This window comes from Rutilus rutilus (genome assembly GCF_951802725.1).
Source record: "Rutilus rutilus genome assembly, chromosome: 15".
Classification (NCBI taxonomy): Eukaryota; Metazoa; Chordata; class Actinopteri; order Cypriniformes; family Leuciscidae; genus Rutilus; species Rutilus rutilus.
Window position 1 is genome coordinate 7,676,785 of NC_140220.1, and position 22,079 is coordinate 7,698,863.

The window sequence follows — 22,079 nt, forward strand, 5'->3', positions numbered from 1 at the left end:
TGATCTTGCAACCAGGCAGTTAAACAAACATCTTTCCAGCTATCTGATATATCTTTCAGTATTAAGTTCCGAAGATGAATGAAGACTAAAATTTCATCTTTTAAATTTATAATTTCATTATTTAATATTATGTATCTGTATTATTATTCTTTATTCGTATTCATAATCAGTTCTATTATCTTATGAAGTTCAAAATACATGAGTTAGACTATAGATTGCATGGACACATGTGTTTAAGGATCATATTTTAAAAACAAGGAGGGGAGTTGGGAGAGTTATATATTTTGCTTAGAGGTATGTGTGCAATGCAACATTCACTGAGCAGAGATGTTCCACTAATGATGATACTTCAGTTGGCATGTTCTTTGGAAAAAGGAAAGGAATGTTTCAACTGATGCAAATGTACCACTAATGTATACACAGAGGGAAAGTGGATTGTACCACGTGTAAGCATGAGGTATGCTTTCCATTTTTAAACATAAGCAACATGTTTTTCTATCTTACAAGGAAGTTGAAAGTCACTCAGTGGTGTATATAAGCTCAATCTTACTGTACTACGGCAGAGAAACATTCGGAACACATAGACCTGACACGAATACAACATCTTCTAAAGTTTCTCTCCTAAGCTGACGAATAAAGATTTTTCTTGGCAAGATAACTGGTGTCCGGTTCCATGAATCAAATAATAACGGGGGAAAAGGCTTAATTCTAAGTCTACAATGAACAAAAGTCTTACAGGTTTTGAAAGACATGAGGGTGAGTAATTATTGACAGAAATGTAATTTTTTGGTGAACTAACCCTTTAAATGACTTAATGCTTTTGGCTTGTCCCATGTTGTAGTTTTTGATTTTCTAAACTGTATATAACTCTGTACAAGCCTAGAGTGGCTTCGTTCCCTCCTTGCATAGTTTTGTACTTGTACTAAACATGTGCTAAACAAAATAACAATTAAAATCCTACAATGTACAACATACAGGTCATGTAGTCATTTAATTTATTAAATCATTAAATGTAAAGCTGTGTAACCCTGTTACTGATAGGGTAATTTAAATAATTAATTTGGACCCTTTCTATGGCATGACAATTAAAAAACCTCATACCATAAAATATTGTGAAAGTACCTGCTGCTAAAGGGCTTCCTGATAGCTAACCACACTTTCCTTGGGCTGCTGCAGCCTCTTGGAAGAAAAGAACGCTGGTTCTGAGGGAACAACTCCAGCACGGCTGATCGGTCTATGGAGAGACAGAGACGAGCATTATGTTATTCGATTATATTCTGGTATATCTGAATAAATGTTTCCCCAACTGATACCTCAATTTAACTTGCCATTAAAAAAGCAACTAAAACATTATAAATCTATTTAGAAATTCATATTTCCACAGTATTTATTTTGTTTAGTCATTTCAATATGGAAGTTAAGTATGAAAACATGTGTCTACTGTGTAAGGCCTCCAGAGGGAGGCTGCAGAACGGGCCAATGTGCTTCTGGAGGGATGTGTGACTGTTGACCCCCTGCTGGTCCATCTAACACACACACACACACACACACACACACAAAAACATCATATTAAACAGGGATTCAACAGCTAGATTTATCACAAAATAGTCAGGGAATCCAAGCTAGAACGCTAAAGCAAATATAGGCCACTCACAGTAGGCCAGATTGGGGTCTAGAGGATTTCTGGCTCCATAATAGTAATATGCATTATCATAAGGCGTTTGATAGGAGTCAGGGATGGAGGGACCCAAAGGAGGATGCACACCTGTAATTCTGACATCAGAGAACAGAAATATTTCATTAAATATGCAACAAAATAGTGCCTATAGTATTATTGAGGCATATTATAAAATACTTTCACTTTTGTTATTTCTTTTATCTTTGTTTTGTTGTTTCAGTGCAAAATCTAAGAACATAACCAAGCGGCAACATTCTAATCTGAAAAATGAAGCCTACCCGGAAGTGCGAAAAACTGCAATACATCGAAAATCCGCTAGAGGGAGGTCCCAAAAGGGAGCAAATGTCCATAGACCACCATATTAAAATGTCCGTTTTCACAGCATAAATACATGTTTTTACAGGTTGGTCCCATGGACTTTTATTGTATTTTTCGATAGGTTCCGAGGGCCTGACAACTGTGAGGGGGGTGAATTTTTTTCTAACTCGTTAGTTTAGATCGTATTTAGATATAAAATGTATGACAAATAAGGGCGTGGTAACTTTGATTGACAGCTTGATTGACAGCTGATAAAGAGCATAGGCTCGTTCCAAGGAGAATGACAACATAAGCAGCGCCATTTTTTAACACAGTTGAAATATAATACTACTGTTTTTGAATCATGAAATGTAGTTTTAAGAGTTTTTCAGGCGAGAATGTAGTTGTTTAAAGCTCAAATCTGTGGTTTATTTATAAAGATTTATGAAAATTTTATCCAGATTGTGAGATCCAGCAATGACCGGGCGCTCGGCGCTCATGTACCCCGCCTGGAACAGCCTTTCCTCAGCTAGTCGTTCTGACGTTTGCCGCCGACTCTGGCGTCTCTGTAGTGGTTAAACATAAGATATAATTCGTCTTGTGTATATCTAACAGGCGATTTTTGGTCTCGTTAATCTATAATTTGTTCCCTGGCCAATCGTTTTGGCTGAGGGGAAGTTTCTTAACTTTATAAGCTATTTAACTTTACCGTTGTATGGTTAGAGAGCGCTGACTTTGTATGTTTGACTGAATTGTTTGCTTTATTTGTATAGCTTCTTGTACCTTTTACTTATACTTTTATAATAGCTAATATTGATAAAACTGAAGTAACAAAAAGAGACTGGGTTGAGTTTTGTCATTTTAAATTTTAATACAACGAAGATGATCTGTAATGTTGTTTACTGCAACATCTGTTGTTTAGTACAAATGCACATATTGCCTGGACCATATTAAAATGTTTAATATTTTTATATTATATTTAAAACGAAAAGAGGCAGGTTTGTGTTTTATATTTCGTGTTGTTATAAATAGGCAAATATGCAGTAAATATAATCAATACGCGTTGCCTGAACCACATTTGTGTGGCTATAATGTTTAAGATTTCTTTAAATGAAAACGAAAAGAGTTAGTATGGTGTTTTATAACATATTTCGTTGCCTAAAATATACAGAGATAACCGGAGTAGCAGAGCGAGCTGAGTGACGCTGCGTCCTTTACCCATATATGGATTGGCCAGAAGGTGGGCGGGGTTAGGATTTCCCAAGATGGCGCCGCCCATACCCCCCCCCATAAACGGCTTCAAAACCGTTCTTCAGAAAGTCTATGGGTGACGTCACAGACGCTTTGTCCATATTTTTTACAGTCTATTAACATAACACAAGATCTAACACAAACCTTGGGCCAACTATCTCCCCCAGGGTTCTTGAGAGGCTTCTGTATTTGTCTTCAGTAACAGTGGTTGCACCATTGCCCCCAAACCCTGCTCGAGCTTCCAGACCCAGGCCTGATGTGTTAGCCAATCGGCTTAAGACAGTGCTGTGGTTCAGAGTCGGGGACTGGAAAGCAACACGAGGTCTCTCGGGAGCTTGTGGAAGTTTCTCTTCTTTGAGCCGCCTGGCAGAGTCATCCCTGAAGACCCCAAGACCCAGCGATGGTTGGTAAGGCACATCCCTTCTCCTGTCCTCGTATTCCTGGGTCATGGCACCAAATTGTTTGATTCGGTCTGCCTGTGGGAAACAAGGTGATATGACTGTAAATAGGAGCACAGCAGTTGTTGCATAGCTATGGGTGCAGTGAAAATGTGTGTCAAAGCCCAGGACACTGGGTCAATCTCAAATTCTGTCAAGTTCCGAAGTGAATAGGGCTGCACAATTAATCGAATTTCTAATCGCGATTATTGCAACGTTGCACGAGAATACTTTTTGTGCGCAAAAACAAACAAAAATAACGACTTTATTCCACTTTTCATTTCCTTCTCTCTGGGCCTCGGGTCTTTTTGCGTAGTGTTTAAGCGTAGCGCGTCTGTGTTGCACGTCACCACGTATCACACATGACAAGCGTCGGCCAATAGTGAGCCAACGTGGTGACGTGCAACACAGACGCGCTGCGCAAAAACACTACGCGAACCAACTAGAGGTCCAGAGAGAAGGAAATAAATAGTGGAATAAAGTCGTTATTTTTGTTTGTTTTTGCACACAAAAAGTATTCTCGTCGCTTTATAAACTTAAGATTGAGCCACTGGAGTCACTTGGACTATATTAACGATGTCTTTAATACATTTTCTGGGCCAGCAAGTTTCGGTTCCTTAGAAGCCTATGGATGAGTTAGACAACTCTAAGATTTAATCAAAAATATCTTAATTTGTGTTCCGAAGATGAACGAAGGTCTTACGGGGTTGGAACAACATGAGGGTGAGTAATTACTGACAGAATTTTCATTTTTGGGTGAACTAACCCTTTAACTTTTTACTGATGATCACATAAAAATGTTTTGTATTATTTAGAAATGTTTAAATATTAATTTGGAAAGAGGGAGAAACCTGTTTTTAGCGGGAAGGGAGAATGGATGGGGTGGGTTAGGACTGCATGATAATAATGGAACTAATAATCACAATTATTTTGCTCAAAATTATAATAGTGATTATTAATGACCATTATTCTCAGTTGAGAAATTGCAGAAAAAGAGACAGTTAATATAAATTAATTGCATAAATAGCCTATCAAAAGGGGTAAAACGGCCATTTTGAGGTCTGAGATGGTCCACCTTAATTTAAAAAAACTACGATAACTTCATCAGAGGATTAAAATCTATACAAAATGCATGGGTAGATAATTCTTAACACGCTGAATGTGGTCCAATTTTTCCATGTCTGTCTGTCTGTGCGATCATGGGCATTGTTACATTTATTAGTAAAACTAATAATACAGCAATAAATAACGCACTATTTATAGAAGTCAGAAGAACACACCTTTACTTTGAGCTTGTCTTTATTCCTCAACCATTCTCCTCTTCCTTTTTTCAGCTCCAGAAAGATGGCGTTTGGATGCCATTTCTACCACAGTTTAACATATTATTATTTCAATTAACTAAAAATAGCATTGCTGTATGACTACGACTCTGACGAGACTTCGTGACGTTATGACAGACAAGAGGCAATCCAAATATGTGAAGTCGATATTACCATAGAGATTATAATATTTGGTATTTTATTTTTGACAGCACATTTTCTGTCATGCAAAATACCTCATATAGGCCTAAGAAATTAAGCATTACTAAAGGGTATGAGCACCACAAAAATAAATAAAAAATGTCTCTTGTTTCTAAAACGTGAGCATTTTGGAGAGAAGTGTGGTGGAATCCGTGTGTGTGAATACTGTGATAATTACGGTACTCGAGGTCTCCCACTATATCTCGGGCGGTATTATGCAAATTAGCATGTGACGAGCTACTGTGTATATTTCTTATGTTTTCGTATTTTATTCGTTCTATTGTTATGTATTTATTATCTTTTTCGGAAATTTGTCATGTTTGAACTATACAGAGCTATCCTTTTTATGTATGTTGTAGGTCTGGGTAATTTATTAGATACTCACCGTCTCTGTGAACTGTATCATGATTAGTCAGGTCCATGCAATGCGTCGGGCTAAACTGCCTGCCAAAGTCGAGATGCACGCACTCGAGTGAATTCTCAATATTATGCTTAATTAACGATTTATAAAATATAATATATATTAGTTACAGGGGTCCCCTCTGGCAAGACGGGGCCCTAGGCGACCGTCAATGTCGCCTAATGGACAAGGCTCTGCCTGTAAATCAAGCCGCATCGCTGAACTCGGAACTAAAATTGACGCGATCTCTGACAAGGCCGATCTTGCCGTTACAAACTCCAGTGTGATGAGGATCAAGTTACATCGCTAAAGACCGAAAACAAACAACTTTGGGAAAAGCTGGATGAATTGGAGGCGTACAAAAGACGGTGGAACTTAAGGATTGCTGGTATCCCTGAAGTGGAAGGTGAGCATGTAAAGATGGCTGTGATGGAAATATTGCGCTTTGTTTCACCATCTAGCAGATGTTCTCCAGTCTTCCATCGATGTGGCCCACAGGCTTGGAAAGAAAGGGCTCGCTCACTCATTCAGCCTCGTCGTATTATTGTGCAGTTCACCTCTCGCACGCGCCGTGGCCTCATCTGGGCCGACGCAAAGCGTTCCGAAATTCTCAAACAAAAGAATATCAGGATAACGGAGGACTTAACACAACGCGCAAGGGAGGCTCGAAACAAACGGTGGCCACTCGTGAACCAAGCTAGACTGGAAGGTAAACGTGCAGGATTTCAGGGTTCAGCTGCCATCATCGACGGGAAGAAAATTACAGTTGACCACATATAATAGGGGTTATGCGGAACGCCCAACGTTCGAACCGGAAAACGGGTATAAACATTTCCGGTTTGCATTACCGGACGCATCCAATAGCATCCAGCTGCAGCCCCGCAGACTCACCTCTGGCTAGACACCACTGGCTGGACACCAGTGGATAGACAGCCTACGTCATTTCCATTTTCTCCGTCATTTCCGTTTTGCCGCTAATTTCCGGTTTCACCTCTAGATGGACAGCAATTGTATTTCCTATTTTCACCTCTGGATTGACATATATTTATTTTATATTTTCACCTCTGGATAGACAGCATATTTAGTTCTCACCTCTGCATAGACAGCATATTTAGTTCTCACCTCTGGATGGACAGAATATTTATTTTATATTTTCACCTCTGGATAGACATATATTTATTTTATATTTTCACCTCTGGATAGACATATATTTATTTTATATTTTCACCTCTGGATAGACATATTTATTTTATATTTTCACCTCTGGATAGACAGCATATTTAGTTCTCACCTCTGGATGGACAGCATATTTAGTTCTCACCTCTGGATGGACAGAATATTTATTTTATATTTTCACCTCTGGATGGACAGTAGGCTATATTTATTTTATATTTTCACCTCTGGATAGACATATTTATTTTATATTTTCACCTCTGGATTGACATATATTTATTGGCAAGATAACTGGTGTCCGGTTCCATGAATCAAATAATAACGGGGGAAAAGGCTTAATTCTAAGTCTACAATGAACAAAAGTCTTACAGGTTTTGAAAGACATGAGGGTGAGTAATTATTGACAGAAATTTAATTTTTTGGTGAACTAACCCTTTAAATGACTTAATGCTTTTGGCTTGTCCCATGTTGTAGTTTTTGATTTTCTAAACTGTATATAACTCTGTACAAGCCTAGAGTGGCTTCGTTCCCTCCTTGCATAGTTTTGTACTTGTACTAAACATGTGCTAAACAAAATAACAATTAAAATCCTACAATGTACAACATACAGGTCATGTAGTCATTTAATTTATTAAATCATTAAATGTAAAGCTGTGTAACCCTGTTACTGATAGGGTAATTTAAATAATTAATTTGGACCCTTTCTATGGCATGACAATTAAAAAACCTCATACCATAAAATATTGTGAAAGTACCTGCTGCTTAAGGGCTTCCTGATAGCTAACCACACTTTCCTTGGGCTGCTGCAGCCTCTTGGAAGAAAAGAACGCTGGTTCTGAGGGAACAACTCCAGCACGGCTGATCGGTCTATGGAGAGACAGAGACGAGCATTATGTTATTCGATTATATTCTGGTATATCTGAATAAATGTTTCCCCAACTGATACCTCAATTTAACTTGCCATTAAAAAAGCAACTAAAACATTATAAATCTATTTAGAAATTCATATTTCCACAGTATTTATTTTGTTTAGTCATTTCAATATGGAAGTTAAGTATGAAAACATGTGTCTACTGTGTAAGGCCTCCAGAGGGAGGCTGCAGAACGGGCCAATGTGCTTCTGGAGGGATGTGTGACTGTTGACCCCCTGCTGGTCCATCTAACACACACACACACACACAAAAACATCATATTAAACAGGGATTCAACAGCTAGATTTATCACGAAATAGTCAGGGAATCCAAGCTAGAACGCTAAAGCAAATATAGGCCACTCACAGTAGGCCAGATTGGGGTCTAGAGGATTTCTGGCTCCATAATAGTAATATGCATTATCATAAGGCGTTTGATAGGAGTCAGGGATGGAGGGACCCAAAGGAGGATGCACACCTGTAATTCTGACATCAGAGAACAGAAATATTTCATTAAATATGCAACAAAATAGTGCCTATAGTATTATTGAGGCATATTATAAAATACTTTCACTTTTGTTATTCCTTTTATCTTTGTTTTGTTGTTTCAGTGCAAAATCTAAGAACATAACCAAGCGGCAACATTCTAATCTGAAAAATGAAGCCTACCCGGAAGTGCGAAAAACTGCAATACATCGAAAATCCGCTAGAGGGAGGTCCCAAAAGGGAGCAAATGTCCATAGACCACCATATTAAAATGTCCGTTTTCACAGCATAAATACATGTTTTTACCGGTTGGTCCCATGGACTTTTATTGTATTTTTCGATAGGTTCCGAGGGCCTGACAACTGTGAGGGGGGTGAATTTTTTTCTAACTCGTTAGTTTAGATCGCATTTAGATATAAAATGTATGACAAATAAGGGCGTGGTTAACTTTGATTGACAGCTTGATTGACAGCTGATAAGATGAAAGATTTATGAAAATTTTATCCAGGTTGTGAGATCCAGCGATGACCGGGCGCTCGGCGCTCATGTACCCCGCCTGGAACAGCCTTTCCTCGGCTAGTCGTTCTGACGTTTGCCGCCGACTCTGGTGTCTTTGTAGTGGTTAAACATAAGATATAATTCGTCTTGTGTATATCTAACAGGCGATTTTTGGTCTCGTGAATCTATAATTTGTTCCCTTGCCAATCGTTTTGGCTGAGGGGAAGTTTCATAACTTTATAAGCTATTTAACTTTACCGTTGTATGGTTAGAGAGCGCTGACTTTGTATGTTTGACTGAATTGTTTGCTTTATTTGTATAGCTTCTTGTACCTTTTACTTATACTTTTATAATAGTTAATATTGATAAAACTGAAGTTTAACAAAAAGAGACTGGGTTGAGTTTTGTCATTTTAAATTTTAATACAACGAAGATGATCTGTAATGTTGTTTACTGCAACATCTGTTGTTTAGTACAAATGCACATATTGCCTGGACCATATTAAAATGTTTAATATTTTTATATTATATTTAAAACGAAAAGAGGCAGGTTTGTGTTTTATATTTCGTGTTGTTATAAATAGGCAAATATGCAGTGAATATAATCAATACGCGTTGCCTGAACCACATTTGTGTGGCTATAATGTTTAAGATTTCTTTAAATGAAAACGAAAAGAGTTAGTATGGTGTTTTATAACATATTTCGTTGCCTAAAATATACAGAGATAACCGGAGTAGCAGAGCGAGCTGAGTGACGCTGCATCCTTTACCCATATATGGATTGGCCAGAAGGTGGGCGGGGTTAGGATTTCCCAAGATTTTCCAAGATGGCGCCGCCCATACCCCCCCCCATAAACGGCTTCAAAACCGTTCTTCAGAAAGTCTATGGGTGACGTCACAGACGCTTTGTCCATATTTTTTACAGTCTATTAACATAAGATCTAACACAAACCTTGGGCCAACTATCTCTAGCTAGTCCCGAACTTGAGAAAGCGTCCGAACGGTCAATAGGGCGATGGCTCGTGGACGTTGGTCTGCGGACGGTGCGCGCCGATCTCCCGAAATTTTTGGGGGGTCGGCCGACGCCACGGGCCGACCGTGGATAGCACTTTTATGAAAATGTTTTATTCTTGTTTTATTGAGTCAGTTATTACTTTTACATTTGTGTGCTGGTATGGATCGCTTAATCTGAAAAATAGAAACAGACTTCAGGGTATTGTTAAAGTGTGTAGTAAGATTGTCGGCACCAACCTGACTGATTTAAACAGTTTGCATAAAGCCAGGACTCTAAGGAAGGCTGAGTTAATAATAAGAGATTCCAGCCATCCCTTGCAGAATCTTTTTAAGTTGTTACCTTCTTTACGTAGATATTCTTTACCGTTTTGTAGGACAAATAGATTTAAAAATTCTTTTGTACCAGTTGCTATTGGGTTTTTGAATAACTAATTATTATTATTATTTTATTTTATTTTTTCTCTGTACTGTTTGTTTTTGTGTGTTTGTGATTGTATAGATTCTGCTGGCTGCAAAACAAATTGCCCCTCGGGGATAATAAAGTTGACCTGACCTGACCTGACCTGACCTCCCCGGGCGGCCGACCCACACCGGCTCGACGGGAGGCCCCCGAAGTCCGAGTCCCCCCAATGCAGTTCGGCCTTCATCCTCAGTGTGGCGCCACATGCCCCCGTCCCACTAACCCACTATTTTGTCCGATTGCCCACTAAAGTGACCAAGTGTCCAGTTGCCCCCCCCTTGACCTCTAAGCCACGCCCCCGTCCCACGAACCCACTATTTGTCCAATAACCCACTATATTGGGCAAATGACCTGTCGACCCCCCCACCCCACTCCCAAGCCACGCCCCTGTCCCACGAACCCACTATTTGTCCAATAACCCACTATATTGGGCAAATGTCCCGTCGACCCCCCCACCCCACTCCCAAGCCACGCCTCCGTCCCACGAACCCACTATTTGTCCAATAACCCACTATATTTGGCAAATGTCCCGTTGACCCCCCCACCCCACTCCCAAGCCACGCCCCCGTCCCACGAACTCACTATTTGTCCAATAACCCACTATATTTGGCAAATGTCCCGTTGACCCCCCCGACCCCTCCGAAGCCACGCCCCCGTCCCACGAACCCACTATTTGTCCAATAACCCACTATTTTTTTAAAATGTTTTTCCGCCATTCATTCAATAAGCTGCAATTGGACACAGTCCCACATGTAATCTGCTGTATGGGTTTTCAGACAGTATCGTTGCTGGACATTTGAATTACAGTTCCAGTCATGATAAAAACTATTTCACTGCACTCAGCAGGCCCCCCAGAGTCTGTGGCACCAAGTTTCATCCCGGAATTCCACTGTCCGCGAAACCACTGTTTTGCACAATGGAACAAATGCTACGTGGGATCTCCATATCTCTATATATATAAAAAAAAAACGCTTCAGTGCGCCGACGCACTGGCAACGGTTAACAGGTTAAGAAAAGTTATTGTTTTATTGTCCATCTTTCATAGACACGTTTTGGTAACAAGGAGAACATCAAACCTGCTACCAAAACACAACCCAAACAGACCAAAGGCAGGCTATATTTCAATACATTTATAATTTTATAATATATATAATAAAAGAGGAGCATACTGAACCTCAGACACAAAGCACAGGTGTCCTGACATTCCATCCTAGTACCCGTCAGATTGTCCTACCAGGGCTTACTGCGCATGCGCACATCAATATTGCGTCAATTTCGTCACGCTGAACAATAATATTTTACTACTTGCGTGAGAACTTCATCTGAGGTAAGTTTTTTTACTATTTATGATAATTTTAGCTAGCACCATTGATCATTTTTCATGAAAACGTTAGGCTAGATATGGGCATATGATTTGATTGTTTTAGTGTAAAATATAAACACACACAGACGATATGGGCGGGGCATATGATTTGATTGTTTTAGTGTAAAATATAAACACACACAATTATGCCAAAATGTCCGTTTTGTCGAGTGTCACCATAAGATCAGTCTTAAATGAATTAAATAAAGTATCAAATGAGCGTAAAGAGTGTGAGGCGTGTGAGATCCGCGTATCTGTCATCAGCGGCAGGTCTTAAAGTGACAGCAGTTTTCATTCATAAATATATATGCCAAACTCTATGCTGTTTCTGCATTCATTTGGAGATCGGCTGTTAAATTATTACATTATAAAATATATTAAATTTAACTTTAATGTTTGTAATTACGATTAATCACATAAAAAATTCCAGCAGTTGTGGAGTTTTGGTATTGCATGTATGTGAATATATTTGCACAAGTGGCTTCAGATCTGGAAATGTTGTAATGAATTGAATTAAATCATCTGTCAATTAATGTTTCAGTTTGCTGAACAATACCTGCTGACAGGAACGATCAGCAATGTTCAGACTACGCCTGAAGCGGTCAGCTCAGCACGCATGAAAGTAGCCTGCACACTTCTTGGATGTCGAGGTGAGTGCTGTTTTAATTCTGTAATACCGTAGTAATATTGTAATGTACAGTATGTCATGTAGTACACCTCTGTAGATGCTATCTTCACTCTGAAAATTGTATTTAATCAAGTAAGAATATCCAAATATACAGAGGGGATAGAGAAGAAAATCATAGAGTTGAAAATAACTTGAAGGATGCAAAAAGTAATGCAAGAATGATTTAATGTAATTTCAGAACAGGTCTGACATAGTATTTTTCACGGTGTTAATGTTGACATTTAGTACACTATGATATGATTGCCCAATGAATTCATATTTATCTTATTAATGTTAACAAATTTATAGGTAATGCAGAGGAGTACTGTGTGCTTTGCAGCATGCTGGAAGACGACCCCAACGAAAGCATGATTGAAATGGTATACAGCTTATAATACACACACCCCAAAAGCAATAGTTTAACTTTATGTGCCATGTTTTTTTGTGTGTGTAGAATTTTGTTATTTAAATGCTAAATCATTTTTTGTTATTTAAATCTTTTCATATTTTTAGATTCTATATTGTTTTAGATGTACTAATTTACAAATATATTCATCTCTTTTATTTTCAGGTACAGTGTGAGAGCTGCAATAGATGGGCACATTTTAAATGTTGCAACTTCAACAGCCTAAATGTGTTTATGTGCAAAAAATGTGTGGTTTAGTTTGAGTGTATGTGCATTGATAACACTCTGCTGCACAATGTGGTCTTATTTAGTTCATATTTATATTAATAACTATTTTTATTGTTTTACTTGTTTTGTATTGTACCTCTGTTGCATGATTTTGAATTTTTGAAATTAATTTGATTATCTCTTTTCTATATTGTTCTGCTTGATTATAAATTATCTCAATAACTAATCTTATTTCAATTTACATAATCAATTTATATTATCATCTGTTTTTGGGTAAGTTTGTAACATCTGTCCAGGGACTACAGGTTAAAAACTTACAGATCATCCCATCTGTTTATTTCATACTGGTAGGACAATCTGATGAGGTATTTTGCACTGTAAAAGTATCCTACCCGTTTATTTCATACTGGTAGGACAATCTGATGGGGTATTTTGCACCGTAAAATCATCCTACCCGTTTATTTCATACTGGTAGGACAATCTGATGAGGTATTTTGCACCGTAAAAGTATCCTACCCGTTTATTTCATACTGGTAGGACAATCTGATGGGGTATTTTGCACTGTAAAATCATCCTACCTGTTTATTTCATACTGGTAGGACAATCTGATGGGGTATTTTGCACCGTAAAATCATCCTACCCGTTTATTTCATACTGGTAGGACAATCTGATGGGGTATTTTGCACTGTAAAATCATCCTACCTGTTTATTTCATACTGGTAGGACAATCTGATGAGGTATTTTGCACTGTAAAAGTATCCTACCCGTTTATTTCATACTGGTAGGACAATCTGATGGGGTATTTTGCACCGTAAAATCATCCTACCCGTTTATTTCATACTGGTAGGACAATCTGATGAGGTATTTTGCACCGTAAAAGTATCCTACCTGTTTATTTCATACTGGTAGGACAATCTGATGGGGTATTTTGCACTGTAAAATCATCCTACCTGTTTATTTCATACTGGTAGGACAATCTGATGGGGTATTTTGCACCGTAAAATCATCCTACCCGTTTATTTCATACTGGTAGGACAATCTGATGAGGTATTTTGCACCGTAAAATCACCCTACCATAACCTAATAAAAATCTTCGGCAATGTTACACGGAATTATTTTATGTAGTCACAGAAGCGAAGCAGAAACGCGCAGTAGGATTTTACGACGAGGTAGGATGAACCGATAGATATGGCTATAATTTTGCGCTACGGTAGGAAAATCTGACAAGGTAGGACAGATCGACAGAACACCGGGTCGGCAAATGCCCGTATGTTGTGACGTCATATTTCTGTCAATAGATCCTCAGAAATATCACACATTGCACCTTTAAAGCTATTTTTGTGACAGTAACGTCATATAATATTATAATATTGAAAGTATTGATTTTAGAAATATCTTATTATGTGTACACAACATATTGTGCTTTTTTATATCCACAAATCTAATGACTAGGCAATTTTAAATCCTATTAAAATAATAGGATTTACACATTCATTCCATTTGCTGGTCCAGCAACCAATCGCATTGCATCTCGCGTAAGGCTAAATCAGTGTTGATCTGAAACCAGCCGTTAATAGTTCTTTTCTTTCCTTAACACTTGCCAGGCTAATGTCATAACTGATCCCAGACCAGTGGTTAGAATTACGTCAGTCGTCCAATCAGAGAGCTCCATGTCACACAGCAGCAGGTTCAGAGTGGAAAGGTTGGCAGGAAGAAGAAATGGCAGCCGGCGCGCTGCGGCGTTGGCAGTGACCAAAATGGCAAATTTCTCGATAGACCATCGCTCACACGTACACATATTACTTTAATATGAGGAGTTTATTTTAAAATCTGATAGATTTTCAACTAGGAACGCGTTTAAAGACGCATGGCTTTACTGTATGAGATGGTGTGGCGGTTTTTGCACGCGCTGCTCTATATTCAGCGCGCGCTGCTAGCCTGGTTCCGAGTCCACATCTGGAGATGGAAACGGGCTGTGGTGGGGTTATTACTGCCCCTTGCCCTCGGCTTTCATAATCAGAGAAAGGCTGGAGCAATTGGCAAACGGTCTAGCCGCCGGGTTCGCTGGGGAGCCGAAGGCAGGACGTTAGAAAAGCTGCCCATTCACGTGGGGTTATTGATCACCGAGGAGGAGATCCACTATACTGACATTGCCAATCTAGTGGTCTGGTGCATGGCAGTGGGCATCTCATATGTCAGTGTGTATGATAATCAAGGTAAGACTCATCGAAGTTCGCATTGAATAAAGGGAAGTGAATTGCTGTCACATGCATCCAGTCACCTGCTGTTTCTTCAACACTCATGATGATGACTTGAGCAAAGACTTCAATTGACACATTTAACGTATTAGTGATGAACTTTGTGTTCAGATGTGATTGCATTAATGCAGAAGTTTCACTTTTTATGCCTTATGTTGAAGTCAAATAGTATGGTTATTGTTGAATGGTTTCGTTTTTATGACATGCTTTAACTAAAAATCTGACTTTATAATACCATTATTTGCGTTAATAAGTTTCTTTGAATCCTTTTAGGAGGTTTTGAATTAATGCATATTACTCAACTTTTATTCTCATCTTTACAAAGTTACAATGTGTCTGGTCTATTTCAAAACATTCTCTTTCAGCTCAGTATTTCTCAATGAAGCTAGGGGAGTATGTGATATGATTAATTTCTTATGACCTGAGACATATATTTTATGACTGCTAAAAGTGTGGCAAGGGTGAACCGAGATCTGAATCACAATCACATTGTTAATAATGATTCTCAATTTAAAGGTCATAATTACCTTCTTGTTCATTTATGCCACCGTGGAGTGGACCAAGAAACCAAGTAGCCAGTGTTTCTCAACTAGTTTTGCTTCTTTTCTCCCCCCTTGTAAAATGTAAAAATCCTATTAATTTTGCTTTATTGATTTGAATGTTCTTTAATTTCAGTTCATTATTTAGCTTGGATTATTCCCTGTCAGAACATACCTGCGTCCCACCAGTTGAAAGCCACTGATCTAAACTCTTATTGTCAATAGTGATTCATTTAAAAGACCAGCAAATTTAATTCACTCATGTAATGTTCCTCAATTGTCGAGTCTAAATTCATCTTCTGAAAGTGTGATGTTGCTGACAATATATTTAGATGACTCCAGCATCTGTTATATCACTGACTTCACAGCATGTTTTTTTATAGTAGTTTCTAACTCATGGATGAAGAACATGGAGAGTTTCTCTCTGAAACTGTATTGTTTATGGGACTGGGATATCTTTAGGCCATCATCTCTTTGTCACCCTTGTTTCATAGGTGTCTTCAAGAGGAATAACTCCAGACTCATGGAGGAGATCCTGAAAAAGCAGCAGGAGCTTTTGGGAATGGACAGCTCCAAATACTCAGTGGAGTTTTTGAAGAACGGTACAGATAAACAAGAGCATCAAGGTGAGGTTCAAAATCTGAGAAAATTACTGTTGCTTTTTTTCGAGACACCCACTGTGGGTGGACGCCAGTACAAACCGGTTGGATCAGAAGATTTCGTCTAGGATGACTGCCGGTTTTGTTCCTTTATGTTCCTCTGTGACATCATGTGAATCATAATGATTAGTTGTGTTATCTGTATTCATGCCTTGGGTTAGGAAACACAGCAGGTTAATTCGCCACAGGCTTTGTGGAAAAATGCAGACACTTTTATGCAGTTTTTATCCGGAAGATTCATTGTTGCCAAACTCTGTAGGTCAGGAAATTTGTTTTACTTTTCCCAAATGTGCCTCAAGCAAGTCATCTTTTGAAGACTATGGAACCTAATCCAGAGCAAGACGGGGATACATGGGGAAAACCCACTTTGCTTATTGTTTCACACCTAGGCAATATATTTTTTAGAGCTCAACTATAAGGACTTTTTTTTTTCTGCAGACCCAGTAGGACTAGTAGTTCAGAATTTGCCTTGAAAACATGTTTATACCGTTCAAAAGTTAGGGTCAGTACGATTTATAAAATTAGATTTTTAGGAAGAAATTAATACTTCTAATTCAGCTAGAATGTATTAAATTGATCAAACCTGACTAAGTTATTACAGCTACCTTATTTTGTAAAAAAATGCTGTTCTTTTGAACTTTATATTCATAAAAAAATCCTGAATATTTAGCAGCACAACTGTGTTAAGCATTGATAATATTAATAAATGTTTCTTGAGTACCAAATCAGCATATTAGAATGATTTCTAAAGGATCGTGTGACATTGAAGACTGGACTGAGTGATGAGAGTAATGGCTGCTGGTAGTTCAGCTTTGCCATCACAGAAAAAAATATATACTAAAATATAATACTATATGTAATAATATTTCACAGTATTACTGTTTTTACAGTATTTTTGATCAAATAAATGCAGCCTTGTTGAGCCTGAAGGGGCTTCTTTCAAAAACATAAAAAATCTTACTGACTCCAAACTTTTCAATTATATTGTATTTTATATTCTTTCTATTTATTTAGCTTTTCTTTGAACCTCTGTCATCTGCATGATCACCAAGGCTTTATGCACATGTACTAAATACTGCTCTGACTCTAGTTCAAAATCTGTGACTGATCATTTTATCCCTCACTTTTTCCATCTTCAACGACATATTAAAATATCGTTGTAACTTTTTGTATGGGCTTGTTCGCAAGATGTGAAATAATTGCTGTTTTTAGCTCAGTCTCATCACACGTCTGTCTTTAACAGGTAGACTGACTTTAAGTCATTTTCTCAATTTCCAAATGGAATAATGACCATGCATCACTTAGGTCTTTTTAAATGTTTTGTCCACACTTTACTTAATAAACAAATTTTTTTTCTGTCTGTCTTTTATAGTTTTATCTTGTCAGTCAGTGGTAAAGGTCTTATCTCCAGACGATGGGCGGCTCAGTATCGTCCAGGCAGCCCAGCAGCTCTGTAGGGCCGTCGAGCAGAAGGAAAGGACATCCAAAGACATTGATGTCAATGTGCTGGACTCATTACTCAGAGGTGAGTAGCAAACTAGCAGTTAAATATGAGCATTTAGTCCTGTGATTTGATTCCAATCAAAAAAAGCAAAAAAAACATTAAGACTTATCTACAGTTAGAAGCAAATGAGCCGATTCCTTTAACTGTTGCCAATTGTTTTCCTTTAAGTAAATTTATTTGTTATTTATCTGCTCTGTTACAGGCCAAGCTGGCCTTAAAACATAAAATATATATATATAATAAAAAAGCTGTAGCCATTTGAAATTAAAGGTAACCACTGCATTTTATCATGATCCAAGCAAAGATGCTGATCGCGTGAGGGAAGTGCGCTTACTTCTCTTTGCGCAGCTCTAACAGACAATCTTTTAATAAGGACACACAAAGCCTTATCACGCTTTTGATTTTAGTTTGTTTGACAGCAAACGTGACATTAAAGACCTTTTGTGTTATTATGAGAAGTTGAAATATATTTTCAGGCAGCCAAAGTCTACTTAATGAATGGGAAGCACTGAAATCTAGTTGTGGCGGTCAATGTTGATATTGTGGTGGGCTGCCACAAATAAATCAATGTATGGGAAACACTGAATATATATCTGGAACATGATAACGTCAGATTCACAATTACCCTTAATTGTAACGTAGAAACAGGCATATTCTGTAAAGCTGCTTTGAAACGATATGTATTGTGAAAAGCATTATACAAATAAATATGAATTGAATGATGGCAAATATTTACATCACATATCACTGCTCTGTTATTGCAGCTCGCTGCACTCGTCCTTAGGGTTGAGAATATTTAGGCAGCTCACGATCCAATCCTATTCTGGGAGTCACGATCGGATTCCAAAACAGCTCTTGATCTACAGTTTTTCTTGTGAATTATTTAGTTTACTGACTTTAAATAAAAAATGTACAAATAAGTTTAAGATTCAATTACTCGTGTAGTCATAGGTAGCTACGTTTTAAGATAATTACAAATTAAATCCAAACAATTGTATGTTAAGAATATTCATATAGTTTCAAAACATGCTAAATACTATAGAGGAACAACGAAACATATTATCAGCAATAAACAGAGTGCCTTCAATAGCTGAACATTTTCCATTCGAGAGCAATGAGTGATTTTTCTAATAGGCTGCGTTCATGCTGATGTACAGCTCTGTTTTGACACATCAGATCTTTGTCCTGTCTGTCTAATTCCTTAAGACATAACTGTGTTTACAGTAATTTTGCATCATAAAAGCATTTTGACGCATGCAGCACAGCCACTTTGCACGAGCAGAACCTTTTGTCTGCTGTTTCTATGGTCTCCAAGATCATCTCAGTTACCAAAAGAAGCCTGTATTGTTCTCGGTATTCATCTTCAGGCTCACCCTCAAAGAGCCGTTTTTCATCCCACTGATGCATGTTTTTTCCCCATGCAGAGTCGGAAAACATACCTGACCCAGACCTGGTGCTGAAGTTTGGCCCTGTGGAAAGCACACTTGGTTTTCTTCCCTGGCACATCAGACTAACAGAGATTATGTGAGTATGTTTATGTATCGATGTATTTGAGCAAGCACAAACTGTGCAGAGTAGACTTTAAAATCTCGAATTCAAAATTTAATTTAAACCTAGAAATAAACAGTCAATTTAGGATTTTGAAAAACATACAACAAAGAAATATAAAAAAATTTTGTGAGAGGGATATTGTGGGATCAGTAGCTTGGACATAGTTCACATGTTCTGCATGAGTGCGTATGGTGGCATTTTGCCTGGAGAGTTCACTTAAATCCTTATTGAGAGATTATTAGCACAGATTAACAGCTAAACCTATCTACACTGGCACACTTATCTCTGGAAACTTTCCAAGCGTGTGATGACGTACAGCTCTGTGAGATCACTGCACACATAGACTTGCACTGCATTGCATCATTAGCACTGTCACTGTACTTTCCCCTGTATCTGACATGCTTCATCTTAAACTAGTTTAAACAGCAGTTTTTGTCTAATTAATACGCATGGAGTTTTTGCCACATCAGATTGTCAATGTAGACTGTGCTTTAACGAATGATTGCTTTTTTTGATTTGAGTTAATTGCAGAAAATGTTGTAAATAAGTGTTCCATTTAATTTCAGTAGGTCTGTGTACATGTTTGTTTTTATTAAATTATAATGCATTATTGCATGTATTATGTCAATGTTAAATTACATTATTTTATATGAAAAAAGATACTTTTGAAAAAAGTCTGAATCAAGCTAATGAAAATAATGGTGAATTTGCACTGTTCAAGACTGTTATTTTTTTGTTTCACTAGAGGGCAGTGTTTCACTGTGCTGTTTTTACTGCATTATTAGCAAACTTGATCATCTGTTTAGTTTCCTTTCCGTGTGTCATGACTGATTCAGTCTTGGACGGTGTTTGTTTGGTGCCTGATAACACATCTGAAGACTGTTAATCTGTCAGCTGTTGCACAAAAAAAAAAAAAAGTTTTTGATTTTATCAAAAGTTTAAGTGATTACACGAAATTGATTTACAATTATGCATCTACATTTCAGGTTTATAATTAGCTAGATTTTGATTGTCATCTTAGTTACCCCGAGGAAATGGATATAGTCCAACCACGTCTGATCATGTTCATTCCAATAAAATTAAACGTGTACATTTGGAAATAACTGAAATTGTGTAATTTACTTACACTACCGTAGAAAGGTTTGCGTTTTACATTTTTTTTTGTATAGCAAGTATAGAAATGTACGTTATAAAATGTTTTACTTTTTTTTTATTTTTTTTTTTTTTATATAAATGCTGTTTGATGTTTTTAACATTGACCATAATAATAAATGTTTCTTGAGCTGCAAATCAGCATATAAGAATGATTTCTGAAGGATCATGTGACACTGAAGACTGGAGTAATGATACTGAAAATTCAGCTTTGACATCACAGGAACAAAATACATTTTAAAACATAGTCAAATGTTTTCTATTTTAATATTTACTATAATTACTATTTTGATCAAATAAATTTGTCCTTGATGAGAATTCTTTCAAAAACTGAAAAAACAACAACAAAAAACGCACAGAACCCAAACTTATGAATGAGTTGAGTATATAAAGATTCATATATAAATATATTTTTCCCAAACACAAATTTTTGTACCTTTTTTATTGAAACTAAAATAAAAAAAAGCAACATTTTATTTATTTTACTGGTGTGTTGCTGTAGGATTTATTCTCTCTCCATTTTTCTGTCCTCTCCACCTGTAGCTCAATGCCGTCCCACATAGACGCCTCTTACGACGACCTACTCGGTGCTCTGCAGTGCTATGCGGTGTGTGAGCAGCGGCTGGGCAAGTGAGGAACAGAACTGGGACTGGGTCCGCAGAGAAGGAACTGGAAGAGCGAGAGGGGATGGAGGGGGTCCATCCCTCTCTTCATGTTTACAGTACAAGCACTGGAGCCTCAGTGCCAGCAACACGCTACTGCTGCTCTTCTCTGTCTGGATCATCTCTGCCCCTCTCCGCCAAGCCCTGCTGGGCGTCTCTCTGTGTGTGTGTGTGTGTGTTTGTGGATGTGTGAGTCTCCGTGAGTAACTTTGCGCAGAAACGTTCCTTGGTCGTATCTCTGGACACGGTCGAATGATGACAGTCTGCGCCAGTGCACTGAACTCTACAGAAGTCGCATACAGTCATCCGTCTTTCGCTGCGTGACTTTTGAGCCCTTGGAGAGGGAAGCAGAATAACGTACTCTTGGTGAACTATACGATTAAATGCACTTCTAGTTGCACAGCTGCTTTCAGACAGTGAAAACGTGCGAGGGTTTTCTATTCGACGAATCTTCTGCATGCTTAATCTGTCATATCGCAACTCCATGAAGGCTTTCCAAGTGCGCTGTAAAGGGTTGTGTGTTTGTAATTGTGTTGTTTGAATGTGCGCGAGCATGCCACAAATGACACTAATTAGCATCAAACCCCGAAGTTTGTCATTTCAAGTGCGTAAATTGATTGCTCTTCATTGTCAACCCCTGAAAGCTCTCGTTGTTTGTGATGGCTTGTGGCGCTAATTGTTTTTATTTGATTTTACTTTCTAATCAGTAAATATTGTTTCATTCAAAATTCTGTTGTTTTCTCAGTCAAGATCTCTGTGGATCAGAAATGTTTCATATTAATATTTTGTGAGATCCGTGATGTGTTTTTTTTTTTTTTTTTTTCATAAAATGCCACAGACTTTTCATCATGCAAGGCCCCTATGAAGAAGTCTTAAATGTGTAATTCACAGGTTGCCATTGGAAGGGTTTGTTTGCTAGTGTCCAGCGTGAATGTACAATAAACGTTACTGATATCCTTTAACCGTA

General features: G+C 37.9%; 2 protein-coding genes across 2 annotated transcripts; one reads left to right on the forward strand and one right to left on the reverse strand.

The window, feature by feature from the left end:
• Nucleotides 1–1,128: 1,128 nt before the first annotated feature.
• Nucleotides 1,129–10,310, reverse strand: LOC311304418 (uncharacterized protein; the record flags this gene model as incomplete). The annotated part of the gene is made up of 8 exons (XM_084431413.1): nt 1,129–1,234; nt 1,442–1,526; nt 1,655–1,773; nt 3,371–3,702; nt 7,512–7,623; nt 7,831–7,915; nt 8,034–8,152; nt 10,222–10,310. 8 exons carry the CDS (start codon nt 10,308–10,310, stop codon nt 1,129–1,131), a joined length of 1,047 nt encoding a protein of 348 aa, XP_084287539.1.
• A 4,096-nt stretch (nt 10,311–14,406) lies between these two features.
• nus1 (NUS1 dehydrodolichyl diphosphate synthase subunit) lies at nt 14,407–22,079 on the forward strand. The gene is made up of 5 exons (XM_084432782.1): nt 14,407–15,003; nt 16,079–16,210; nt 17,616–17,768; nt 19,172–19,271; nt 20,994–22,079. Exons 1-5 carry the CDS (start codon nt 14,655–14,657, stop codon nt 21,082–21,084), a joined length of 825 nt encoding a protein of 274 aa, XP_084288908.1. The 5' UTR covers nt 14,407–14,654; the 3' UTR covers nt 21,085–22,079.

What these genes read in the sequence shown, in the direction of transcription:
- nus1 (XM_084432782.1), top strand. Translation starts at nt 14,655, where the DNA reads ATGGCTTTACTGTATGAGATGGTGTGGCGGTTTTTGCACGCGCTGCTC. An exon ending in AGATAAACAAGAGCATCAAG is followed by an intron (nt 16,211 to 17,615) that starts GTGAGGTTCAAA and finishes TGTCTTTTATAG; the next exon opens with TTTTATCTTGTCAGTCAGTG. An exon ending in ATCAGACTAACAGAGATTAT is followed by an intron (nt 19,272 to 20,993) that starts GTGAGTATGTTT and finishes CTCCACCTGTAG; the next exon opens with CTCAATGCCGTCCCACATAG.